At 35.0% G+C, this 12,672-nt stretch overlaps 1 protein-coding gene across 2 annotated transcripts in view; it reads right to left on the minus strand.

Annotated features, from left to right (window-relative positions):
* The window catches only part of LOC145694049 (uncharacterized), a 31,908-nt gene extending 19,548 nt beyond the window's left edge, over nt 1-12,360 (minus strand). For both annotated transcript variants that reach the window (XM_081770188.1, XM_081770187.1), the window contains exons 1-3: nt 12,165-12,360; nt 10,425-10,667; nt 6,881-7,180 (exon numbers count right to left, since the gene is read on the minus strand). In XM_081770188.1, coding sequence (XP_081626314.1) covers nt 6,881-7,180; nt 10,425-10,667; nt 12,165-12,326 — 705 coding nt within the window. In that variant the 5' untranslated portion in view covers nt 12,327-12,360. The remainder of the gene's footprint in view (nt 1-6,880; nt 7,181-10,424; nt 10,668-12,164) is intronic.
* Between the last annotated feature and the right edge of the window lie 312 nt (nt 12,361-12,672).

The raw sequence follows: 12,672 nt of genomic DNA on the forward strand, positions 1-12,672 counted from the left end.
TTATAGGTACCGTACTTTGCATTTTTGTTCTTAACAGTGAAGAACACTCAATGACCAAATTTTTAGTAAAAAGTTATGCAAATAGTTAGTATGATTTTGTAAACATGGACAAGAAAAAGAGCTACGCATCTTCATTAGATTCTAGGGGCTTAACAATCAGAAGGCAGGAAAGAAATTGTACAGATTATTGGAAGATTTAGGAAAATTGAATTGTGACTGCCACACTTTCTATGATTTTTCCAAACTTTCAGTTGCTCTCTAACTTAAGACACAAAGAAAACTACTTCCTGCGGCTACTCAAAGCCATTCACAGTACAGTGTATTCTTTGCCAATAATATCAACTTTATATACGAAAGTATTCCCAAAAGCAAGGACTTCTATTTTTAAAAAGTACAAAAGTTTATTATTCTCAATAATGTTTTCACCATTCTAAAATGTATACATTTATTAATTATACTAAATATGAGGCTGGAAAGTTCCTGGACTTCTTCCCTTTAAATTAAAGTAATTGACAATTTTTTTGTCGGCATATGAAAGCCTCATATCTTAATATTTAACTATGATAAAATTAATTGAAGCCTGATTGTATAACATCTGTCATTGCAGGTAGATGTTGAGATGGAAGAGGCATGAGGAAGTTCCACGTCGTCGGAGCTCAGGACCATTATGAAGTTAATATGGCTCCAGGGAGAGTCTACAAAGGATATGCCAAAAAGTGGACAAGAGATGCCTTCATACTGTTGTGTAAAACCTGGATATCACGTTTTAAGGCTGGTCATTTCACGGTGGAAGTTGAGCACCACAGCGGACGCTTGTCAACCCCAACAGGCTAGCAAACATGCGATGCTGTCCATGCGCTGATTCTTGAGGATCGTCGAATATCAGCCCAAAAGATTGCCCAAATATTTGACATATCTTGAGGATCTTGACATATTATTACTACAGTCCTAAACATGCATAAGCTTTCAGCGAAATGGGTGATGAAACTTTTAAGCATATATCAAAAGAAGTAACGTGTCGAAGAGTCCACCTTGGCTCATTTTGAAAAGACAAATTACTTTCAGTGACAGAAGATGAAACATGGTTGCACATTTATGACCCCGAAACCAAGGAACAGTCAAAGGAAAGACGCCATAGTGGTTCCTCCACTCCAAAAGGGTTCATACCCAGAAATCCCTCAACAAGAAGTACTGGCGTCTGTTTTGTGGGACAAATATGGCATTATAATGGAGGACTACCTAACGAATGGCGCTTCCATCATCATAGAGCATTATGCTAATCTTCTAGACCAACAGAAAGAGAAAATTAAGGGGAACGAAGAGGAAAGCCTACGAAAGGGATCAAGATATTGCATGATAATGGAAACGTACACAAGTCCAACATTATTGCTGCCAAATTGGCCACCCTAAGATTTTAATTGGTGCACCACCCACCTTACTCTTCAGACCTGGCTACTTCTGACTATTTGCTATTATTCTACTTGAAAAAAACACCTGAATGGTCTCCGTTTTGAGGACATTTCTGACGTCGCACGGCTGCTGAGGGCTAGTTGAGGGTCAATCAAAAGGTTTTTTTTTTTTTTTTTTTTTTTTTTTTTTTGCATGGGCTAGAAAAGCTTCAACAACTCTGGCAAAAGTGCATTAATTTAATTGTGGAATACGTTGAATAAATGTAATCACAGCCCTCTGTTTTACTTGGCAAAGCAAGGAACTTTTCAGCGCCCCGTCGAAATCGCAATTTCGGTTGATGCATTTTTGAAGATGCTGTGTGGCAGCTTTTGTATGCCCATACCATACAAGTTCTCCGCCGTATGTTTGAGGAAGAGCTGAACCTCATCTTTCATATCATTGTCGTTGTTGAAGCGTGTTGCGCAGAAATGTTTTTGCACAATTGTATAGAAGTGGTACTCACTAGATGCCAAGTCCAGACAATAGTGTGAGGGGTGATTATGTCCCATTCAAACTATTTCAAGAGAACGACGAACAGTGGTCGGGAACTTGGAAAAGGCGGACAAAAATAGTTTGTTCCGAAACGATTGAAGTTGACGGATGTCTGTCTGTCGTTCTATACGTAACTGTCGATTGTTTCTAAGTCGATTGCAACTACTGCGAAAGTGATTCGGAGAACTCGTGCTATAATAGTGCAGTTATATGTACAGGGTAGCCCAAAAGTGTGGAAACCCCTCGCATAAATGTCAAATACTGCAAAATATAACCAAAGGAACAATGTAGGGGAGTAATAAAAGTAAAGAGAAATTGGGGAGGACACAGAACAATGAAAGCCACCATCTTGAAACCCACCATCGTGAATCATACATACAGTTTATAAATTGAAAACATAACATGTTGACGCCTTATGTGAATTGGATATCTCTAGCCAGTACAACGTTATGATAAGTGTTAATATGCATCCAATAAGCGGTTACAGGTTCAATGTGCTCTGCTTCTAATTGTATGTGCAGCTAATAAAAAGATGATGGAAAACAAATGTGTGTTTGGCCTTGGGATACTTCGCGGTTTTACACTCGCACCATCTTCGAAGAAACACTAGTATTTAGTGGAATGTAATCTAGTTCATGATTACATTGTTTCGGTAAGATTAAAATATTCAGTATAGAATTTTCTTATATACTATTGCACTGACATGTAATATACAGCTTCCACATGATCGATATTTTGTAACTGCAGCATGTATGAGGCTTTCACTACAGCTTTGATTTAGGGACGAAGGCAATCCAAATTACGTACAAGACAATATGCCTTTTCCCTTTGTTAGGCTCAGATAGCGGATCTTGATTCCATCACAACAACATTATTCATTATTTCCAGTTAGACAGGGCTGAGTCCTTCAGCTGCACTTGGCTGCACCTACTTTTAATGCCCAAGATTTGTACTATTCGTGGTCAACTCATTAAACATTATTTTGCAGATAAGCAAGGATAAGCTTAGAATGCAGAGCTACTAACATCAGCGTATATGTGACTTTTCAGTAACACTAACAAAGCTACCTTATAAATGATATGACAATGGATAACAAACAAAACTCTTCACTTAACACACAGTATTTGAGTCCAATGTACTATTCAACGGCTTTCATCTACCTCAGAAACGATATAAATGGTATAATCGGTATCATATTGTTTGCTTCATTTTTACTGATTTTTCGCCATTTTTATTTGTTCATGTTTACATGCATTTTATGGACTGCGAAAATATTCTTATGTCCTGAAAGGTGACGGGTTTGGAAGCAGGAGAGATACTTGTAATCAAATATCAATACCGATTTCATAGGCGGCGAAGTTGACAAAATTGATTTTTGACCGCTTTTTCCCAGTTTCCGATCACTGTGCAACGTGGGAGCGACAGTTGTCGCAAAAACTGTACACGCCCCTCGCTCAACAGTCATCTTCTCTGGCTCTGTATCACCAGTCTGAAAGTTTTCAGTGTTTCACAATACCCGTCACGTCTATTGCGATACCAAAATCCATGAAGTCGACCAATAATACCCACTTTCGATCCAAAAACACAATTGCTATGATTTTATCGCGGACTGTGTTTGAATTTTCGCGTCTTGCGCTAAGAGGAATATCGCCACTTGCAAAATTGTTATTGGTCTCATGTTTGAAATAAAACGCCAAGGTTTCGTCACCCGTAACAATCGATTCCGAAAATTTTTCTTTTTTTCCGCATACCAGCGAAGAAATTCAGGAGATGAGTCAACATATCTGTGAGTATTGCTGCGCAAATTTCCATTATTGTAACTTTCCCTTAAATAACCCAACGTGCTTCGAGAAACCTCAGAAAGCAAAACGCAAAGATCATCCAGGGTGATTCGCCGACCTTCACGCTTGGTTTGTTTTACCTCCACGACTGTATGATCGCGGGGGTCTCCCACTTCTTTCTTTCTCGTGGATTTCAGTACGACCAGATGCAAACTCCGTACACCACTCGCGAACTTTTTCGATATCCATTTACGCCTCGCTAAACACCTCCGCTAACTGGTGGTGAATTTCAATCAGTTTTAGGTCTTTTGTGTTGAGAAAGCAAATAACAGAGGTATCTTTGCACTTGGTGCGGTTTCGACAAGCGAGATCTCCATTGAAAACGGCTGCCAAACGAAAGCTGAGCGTCCAAGCAAGGTGCGCACAGACTTTCTAGAGAGCGTAAGAAACAACAAGCACAACAGCATTGATAACAGCCTCACGAACAGTTTTCCAGCGTCCCCAGCGTTCTGGAAGCCTTATTTTTGTAATTACTATCGTAACTTACATCATGTTATCCTCTTAATATTTTTGCGAGATGAGTATAAATTGTATCAAACGTAAATGATTACATAATCCTATCCTCACTCTGAAACAGCGTTCAAGGATTCGTCTTTGTAAGTAGTATTAAAATATGCTTATACTAATGATAATAATCAAAAAATATAATCAAAAAAAGAAAATTTCTCACACTAGTATCATATTAGAAGTTATATTAAAACATATACTACATTTTCATATAAAAATACGATCATGCTATCGTACACTTTATACATTATATTGTCATTCTAATGACTAATATCATTAAATATACTAAATAATGTGTAATTTATGAGAATGTAAACTTAAATAATAATTATAGTTACTTGGAGCTTTAATGCCCCTTTCCAGCAGCAATGTTAATTGATACGCTGGTCTACAAGGTAACATTGGATCTGAATAGCAGAGTTTAACAGTGAATAGAATTCTATTCTCCTTCCTGTCACTGCATATGCTAATGAAATAGCCACAATGAAACTCAGCTAATAATGTTAATGATGTTAAAATGTTGACATTAGAATCTGACGTAATTCTATTACAATCAGAATATTACGTTACAGCTTCCTAAAAGTTAGTTATACACTTTTGAACATTAAGAATTTAACACACACAAAAGAATGTAGCATCCCAAACTGTGTAAACAAATAGTTTGGGGTACAAGTAAATGTATGATAATTTACCTACCGTTCTATACAACGTCTAGTAGTTTGGATAGGTTAATTGTAATTTAACATTCCTTTCAGCAATGAGACTCTATGAGAAATGGAACTACAATTTAACGTGGAGTCCAAATCACACGAGCTCCCACCCGACAATGAAGACATATGAACGCGTTAGTTAAGGAAGCAATGGAATATCTTGTCCTTTCAGAAAGTGAAGAATTCTTCAAGTAGTTTCACATTATCTCGTTAGAAAGTATACACATGTAAAGGCTGTAGTGTATGAACCGCAACCGGGTTCAGAATCTCATTAATGTACCGTTTACTAGTCAAAAATATGTCAATGCATGTTATATGAGAGCGAGAGTAAAATTCAGTGGCACTTCATATCATATCACTAAGTGCTGATTTGGCTGCATAATGAAGAATGTGGTGACTGTCCAGAGTATTGCTGTGGTTTCTTCAGATATAGGTGTGATAAGCCTCATACTGCATACAGAGGTAGGATTGATACAAGAAGAGAATTTCTTGTAATTCACCTATCAAATATCGCAGGTCTATAGTAAAAATTCAAATATATTTTCAGTAATGAGTGGTGCCTAATATGACAGCCCTTCATACTATGTCTAACGGTTCTTTGAGACAGTGGTCTAATCCCTGTAATCTCAAATTCGTATGCCAAAGTCTGAATCACCATAGCATTGCTTATAAGTATATTCTCTCTATCCGTAGTACATTTCCCTAGGGATCGTAAAAATTCTTGGTATTCTTTCATGGAAAAATCAATTTCATATTTTTATACCGTGGAAGAATAAATTAAAGTCTCAATATACTAGAATTCTTTCTCGAATAGAGGAAACAATATGCTGGAATTGCTGCAACATTTGGCAAGGCATTGTCGGATCGTTGTCAGACACATTTGTCACGCCAATATTCACTTGTTACTTAACTATTTCTCTTTTCAGTGTGTCTCCAGCTGCTGCTTTCACAAGAAGTAGACACGGAACTTATTGCTAAAAGATTTACTGTCATTTGCCCTTCCTATATCAGTGCAACAAGCACTTAGTACTTAAATCATTAGTAATTTATATGAATGATCCAAATTTCCTATTGTAAGTATATGATGACTTGGGACCCAACTAATTTATTCATTGTGGAGAATTTAGGCTTTTTCTTTCATTCGCGAATAGGTTGATTACAGTGCACTTGGAACCTCAAAAATAATATAAGGTTAGTAGAAATACCCCCTCTGGTTTCCAGTTTTTCAAAACACGAGTTAGACTCTGTCGTGTTGTAGTCATTTCATGGGGTTCAGCACCTAGTTGTGTCTGGACTCCTACTGTCACTAAAAGAGGAATATGAGCTTTCTTTACTTCGATGCTGACTACTACTTCATAGGTGAGTTTCACCCACAGTGCCGTATTTACGATTTTGTTTCGGGAGGGGCTTAGCTAACTTTCGGGGGGGGGGCTTTGCCTGAAAATGTGAAAATTCTGCAAGATATTTCATATACTTGACTATAGTAACCAAGATTTCGGGGGGGGGGCTTAAGCCCGGAAGCTCCCCCTAAATACGCCACTGTTCACCCACCATATATGTTTAATTGATGTTTGGCCAATAACTTTAAAAAATGAATAACATTCCCATTCTTTGGAAGGATTCAACACTTTGGAAACTTTTAAGTAGCAATTACTTTCCACCAGTTTACCAATTCAACTCTAGTGAGTAAACAGAAGCTACACTACTGTAAATCCTTTCATCTTCTACAAATTCTTAATAGGTGGGGTCAGTATATCTCCTTTTCGTTGTTTTATTTTTAATATGCAGTAGCGTATGTGAGATATGGTAACATTTTCTTATTCTGCTACTAACATCATAAAAATACTAACAAAGCGTGTTTAGTGCACTGAGCTAACTTACCTTTGACCTAAGCGTAGTATCATTAAATATACTCTTCAATTCCTTCTTAACATGGCCAAGCACATTAGCTACGATATTCTGTTTACGCTCGCAGTCCTCCATTAATGTTAGTACATCACCAAGCTTTATATTATCTACAGAAATATAGTCTGCTGTGTTAGGTGGTGAATTTCTTCCAAAAAGTGTTTGAACCCTGGATCCAAATGGAAGCTTATCAAACAAGTTCGACCTGTTCTCCACACCGGAAGGCTCATCTCTTGTGCTTATACTGGCCTTCATTTCAGAATCAGTGTTGGATCCCTGTTTAAATCAGAAGAAAAAGATAGTTATCGAAACTCAACTTAGAAAAATATCAAAGTAAGTAATTGATCACAGTTCAATGAATTTAGACAAAGAAAACACAATACAAGGTAATAACTTTCCTCTATTACTTGTGTTGGCGAAAGAAAATCTCATAATATTCATAATTACAACTAAAAGAGGGAGAAACCTCTATTAATAGTTCGACGATAGCAGCTAGTCTATTAGTCCGTGTTATAATTTTATATATAGCATAATACAACACACAATGTATGTTTACCAATGACATATATCATAAATGCCAAAGAGGCCATGTTGGAAAACTAGCGACAAAACAATTCTTCTTAAATATAATACTTTAATTGGCTTTTTTTGGTGGAATTCATTTATTCTTATTGCTTCAGGCTGGATACAGGTTTTCATATTCTCTCAAAAGTGACACCACTTTCGTTCGTACTTTCAAACAGAATGGAGTACCATATTATCTGAGTGCTGCTTTTTCAGTGATTGCATTGAAAGTGATTACCCCAGGGATGCAAATAAGCAACAAAACTTTACTAGCCCAAGAAAAAAGCTACTAGCCCACATCCCACAATAGAAATCATTTACTTATCTTCGGTATGATATTAAATACTCGCCCGCATCGATGAACCACTCGCCCCGGGCGAGTGGGCAAGTGGTTATTTGCATCCCTGGATTACCCTCTTAAATGAGCAACCTTGACTTGAGTTAGATTAGAACTGTGACTGGAGCTCATAGAGGCTCATAGAAGCAAGAGGTTCTCATAGAAGCTTCAATTATCACTTCAATTCAGTAATCCGTGATTTTCATTTTAAAAAATAAAGGATTCTCTTCATTATAATTGTCTAAAACTCAATACCGAAATGTCACATTTAATGCACCGATTCACTATCTTATAAGGTTACCATGCTGTTGAATTGTAGGAACCTTCCGCGTCTTGAAAATAGTACCCACTTCTACTTCCTTTTTCTCGTATTAAGCATTACTGCTTAATGTACATACCTAAACATCACGTAAGAACTCCAAATAATCATTTCTTACCCCATTTCTTCTGTTAATTTTTCTACTAGGAAAACGGAGGAGCAACTCTAAACTTAACCCTGCCTCACAAATGTATAGCTGCACCAAGAAACTCAAAATCGTTTATAGAATACCATTTCTAAATACTTATACTTAAGTTCACTAAATGTGCACGGTAGAATTATTTAGTTGCAGATAAATGTATAATTTTTCACTGCCATTTTTGAGAAAACTTTCCAGTAGAAATGATTTTAGTTCCGCTTTAATGTAGTTTGAATCGGCTTTTTTCTAAAGAGTCACTTAATTTACGAGTTTTGCCATAGTAATTACGGTATAAAGTAAATGTTTGCCAATAAATTCAATGTCGTTTATATTATACCGTTTTTGAGAACATTAAGTCTATTTTGTTAAACAAGCATGCTATTTTTAATCATTATTTATTGGTACCTTACATTTATTATTATGCACCCTAGAAGCGTGTACTTACAGATAAATGTTTAACGTTTTACTATTAATTTCTGAGAATATTTAACGGTAAAAACGATTTAAATTTCCAGTTATGAGTTCAACTTTACAAAGAACGTGCTGCATTTATAATCATAATGATTATGGCCAGTAGCATATTTACGATTTTGTTTCGGGGAGGGCTTTGCTAACTTTCGCGGGGTGCTTTGCCTGAAAATCTGAAAATTGTGCAAGATATTTCATATACTTTACTATAGTAAGTAATATTTCGGGGGGCTTAAGCCCGGAATCCCCCCTAAATACGCCAGTGATTATGGGTAAAGAGTAAACCTGTACTAATAAGTGCAACATCCCTTGTAAAATATCGTTTGTGAAGGCAACTTTCAGCCTATTTAATCGGTAAGACAGGATACATATTGTTACCGGTATCTTGTGTTAGTGTGCGTGTTATTAATTTGCAGTATGCATAATGTCTAGTTATATATAAATAAATAGGGTTTAGAAAGTTGAAGACTCACATTTGCTGATGGAATATAGTTATTTAATAGCTGGAAAACGCGTTGTGTGAATTAAAATTGAGTACAGATTTATTTGAATAGAGAACCATGTATGAAATGTATTCATGTCTCTCCGAAATTGAAGGGTAAAATCAGTATTATTTTCCATCTACCGAGAAATATTGTCTAAAAAATGATTTCAAATTCTTTTTAAATTAGCACAGTGACCGTGTTCGTTTGTTCATATTAAATAACTGTATTGTTACATATCCATGTATGCCTGTCTTCTAATCCATACATTAGAACCGTGGGATACACACAAAATTTGGTTATTTGAGTTTACTTGAATTTGAATTAGTATATAATATAGTTACATAGCAGTAATGGAATGTCAGAGCATGTAATAGTGAACAAGTGATCAAAGATTTAACAATAAAATATAAAAGCTACCTCTTAAACTTCAACAATATAATATTTAGAGTTACAAAATACTGGCCTAAATTATCAAGTTTTTACTGAGAATCACCTATTTCTTTCAAAACATTAACTAAAATATTACTCTTAGAATCAGTAGACCTTTCTGCAACTAGGTAACTTGTTTTACACTTAATCGACGAAATTAAAACTCAAATTTCTTTTTCTTCTATCCCTGTTTCTTTCAAATAACAATCATATTCGCGCATCACGCTGCTAAAATAACAATTATATTAAGCTAACAAGGGACATCACCCAATTGTCCGGCTCCGATTTCAATGAAATTTTTCTAGCTGATAGAGGTCATATATGTATTATTTGTGATGACAGAAATTTTTGCCATGGTGCATGTTTTCTATTTTATATATATATATATATATATATATATATATATATATATATATATAATTTTTAGGAGTTGTGATGTGGTTATTAGAGATTACTGCAGAAGTTCCTTACTAACCTTTGTAACCGCGGAATTTCTATACATTCAACTATGAAACATATTATGCTAAGAATAATTCAGGAATCCTTCAGAAACAATAAAAAACAGTTTGGATATTGAAGGTTTTACGGAATTAGTTTAAGGAATTTATATTTTTATTTATAGTGTTGGAATTTGTTATAAAAGGTATTCTAACACCTGGTTTGAATGTAGAATAAAGGAAAAGTTAAAAAATTTCATTAATAATATTGTCGCAAAAATTTCTATGTAAGATAGAATGTGTTAAACGGAGTAGGATACTTATTTTAAAAATGCATCTTACCATTGAGCTTGTCACATTTTGGGAGACTCTATTTTCCAGCTTCGCCTTTGGATGACCGAATACATTTGCCGTAGACTCTTGTTTATCCTCATAGCCATTCACCAACTTCAAGACGAGTGTGAGTTTTGAATGATTCTCTCGAGCATCGTCATCTTTTGAATTTTTGCTTTCCTCATTTTGAACAGAAGTTGGGTTATGAAAATTCTCTGGAGTGTAAGGTCTGTTCAAGATATCTTGCGATTTCTGATGGAGAAATTAAAACATATTATTCACAAGAGATTACATACATTCATTCTCAATGTACTTTCAAAATTCATGTTAATTATCTGAAATATGTTATACTCTTATACTAAATAGCAATATGAATGGCATACAATATATAATATTTTGTGGACAGAGTAATTAAATGTTTAAGATCAGCATTCATACTTGCATGGCAAAACGGTGCACTTGAGTTATTCTTATTTTGATGTATCTACAGGACATATTGCTTTGGAAGTGAAATTTCTTTAGAGATACATATACGAAATAACAGTAGCAAGGCAGTGTAATCTCCATTACAAATTGCGTGAAGATGGAACACTCTGATCTTTATCCCGTTAAATACTTTAAAATGAAGAAAATAAATTAGGACAGATATTTAATATATTTGCTAAGGGTAAAGAGATTATACATACATACTATTTGGTTTGTTATCACTCAAAGTAACATATCTACATAGTAAAAAGAGCCAGAAGTTTGTATAATTTCCAAATTGATTTCAATAAGAGTATTAGGTTGGTTTTTAAAAAATAAAAACTATGACTTATTGTAAAAAAAAACTATCTGTATAAATATATGACACTGAGTGATATTCTATTGCCAAATACTACAAAATGTATATTATAGGGTATGTGCAGGTAATTGAGAACCTAAAAATATGGCCATCATGATAGTATTAGTGGAACATAAAATAGTCGCTTATTATTAAATCTGACATTTCATGCACCTATTCAATCTAATTTCACGAATGTGGTAGATTTTGTACGAAAATCCATACCCTTTGAATGTTAGTTAAATGTGCGTTGGTTAGTTGATCTGTGTAGATATTTTAGAATGTTTTCATATCAATCTTGCACATAGATTGTATTATTCATACGTGTATTTCTAGTAGACGATTTTACATTAAACTTTATTTTCCATGCTGCATATAATTTCGATTGTCTATAATTAAACTGGTAAAGGTTTGGCTTTTAGATCTAGGAAAGAATGGGAGGCAGGATGGTATAACTTTTATAAAATATTTTTTCTCAGCCTCTCGAATAGAACAAAGTTGGCAAGTTTCGTTCCTATCGGACCTCATTCTAAAGGAACTCTTCTCCCCTTTGGTATGTGATTTTTTCTCAAGTTTTATTATTGCTTTGATGGGGTATGTATCCTGTATGTTAGGTTGCAACCCTGACAGTTCTTTTAGGCTAGACAAATAGCCGAACCTTAAACGTTAAATTATACACAAAACATAAAAGTAAACCTACAACCAAATATAACTCTTCCGGTTAAAATGTGCTTCTACCTTGGGAAAGAACATAGTTACACATATTGAATCATCAGTGAACATTCCTGTGGCAATACTATCAAATTCGGTACGTACGTAATCTAGTATTTTCAACACAGTATACATTTGAAATCACATTGATGTTGACAACAGATAAATGTAAAACTTTTGAAATGAAAATAATTAGCGCTGCTATATTTACTTACCCTTTCTTCTGAAATCCTTAATGGAGGTAAAGGACCGTCAGTTGGAAGTATATCAAAAGGTGGTTTAAATACGCCTTCCAGCATCTGTTCATTTAGGGCAGATAAATAACTGGTTCTGATATTTAAGTCTAGACATTCCTTCACTTTGTTAACCCACGGCATGTAGTGTTTTCCAAAAGACAACGCATCTAGGTATCATGAGAAAAATAATAAAAGAGCAGTTAAATATTACTACTAACAACTCATCATTTGTACTTCATATTAGATGAGAAAGACTAAGGGAAATAATCTGTGTTGATGTATAAGGTATCAAACTTCTTGATATTAAGAAAACAATGCCAATATTGTAAAATATGATTTCAACGGACACTGTATCGGAGGATTCCTAGGAAATCAAACACTAAAATATAATTGCCTCAGATACATAGATATTTTAGTTGAACCTTAGTTTAGAGGTTGCAGTAATGGGCTGAATTGATTTTCATCCAGACAAGTAAACAAACAAAAC

Source organism: Thermobia domestica, chromosome 9 (genome assembly GCF_964235325.1).
Source record: "Thermobia domestica chromosome 9, izTheDome1.hap1.1, whole genome shotgun sequence".
Classification (NCBI taxonomy): domain Eukaryota; kingdom Metazoa; phylum Arthropoda; class Insecta; order Zygentoma; family Lepismatidae; genus Thermobia; species Thermobia domestica.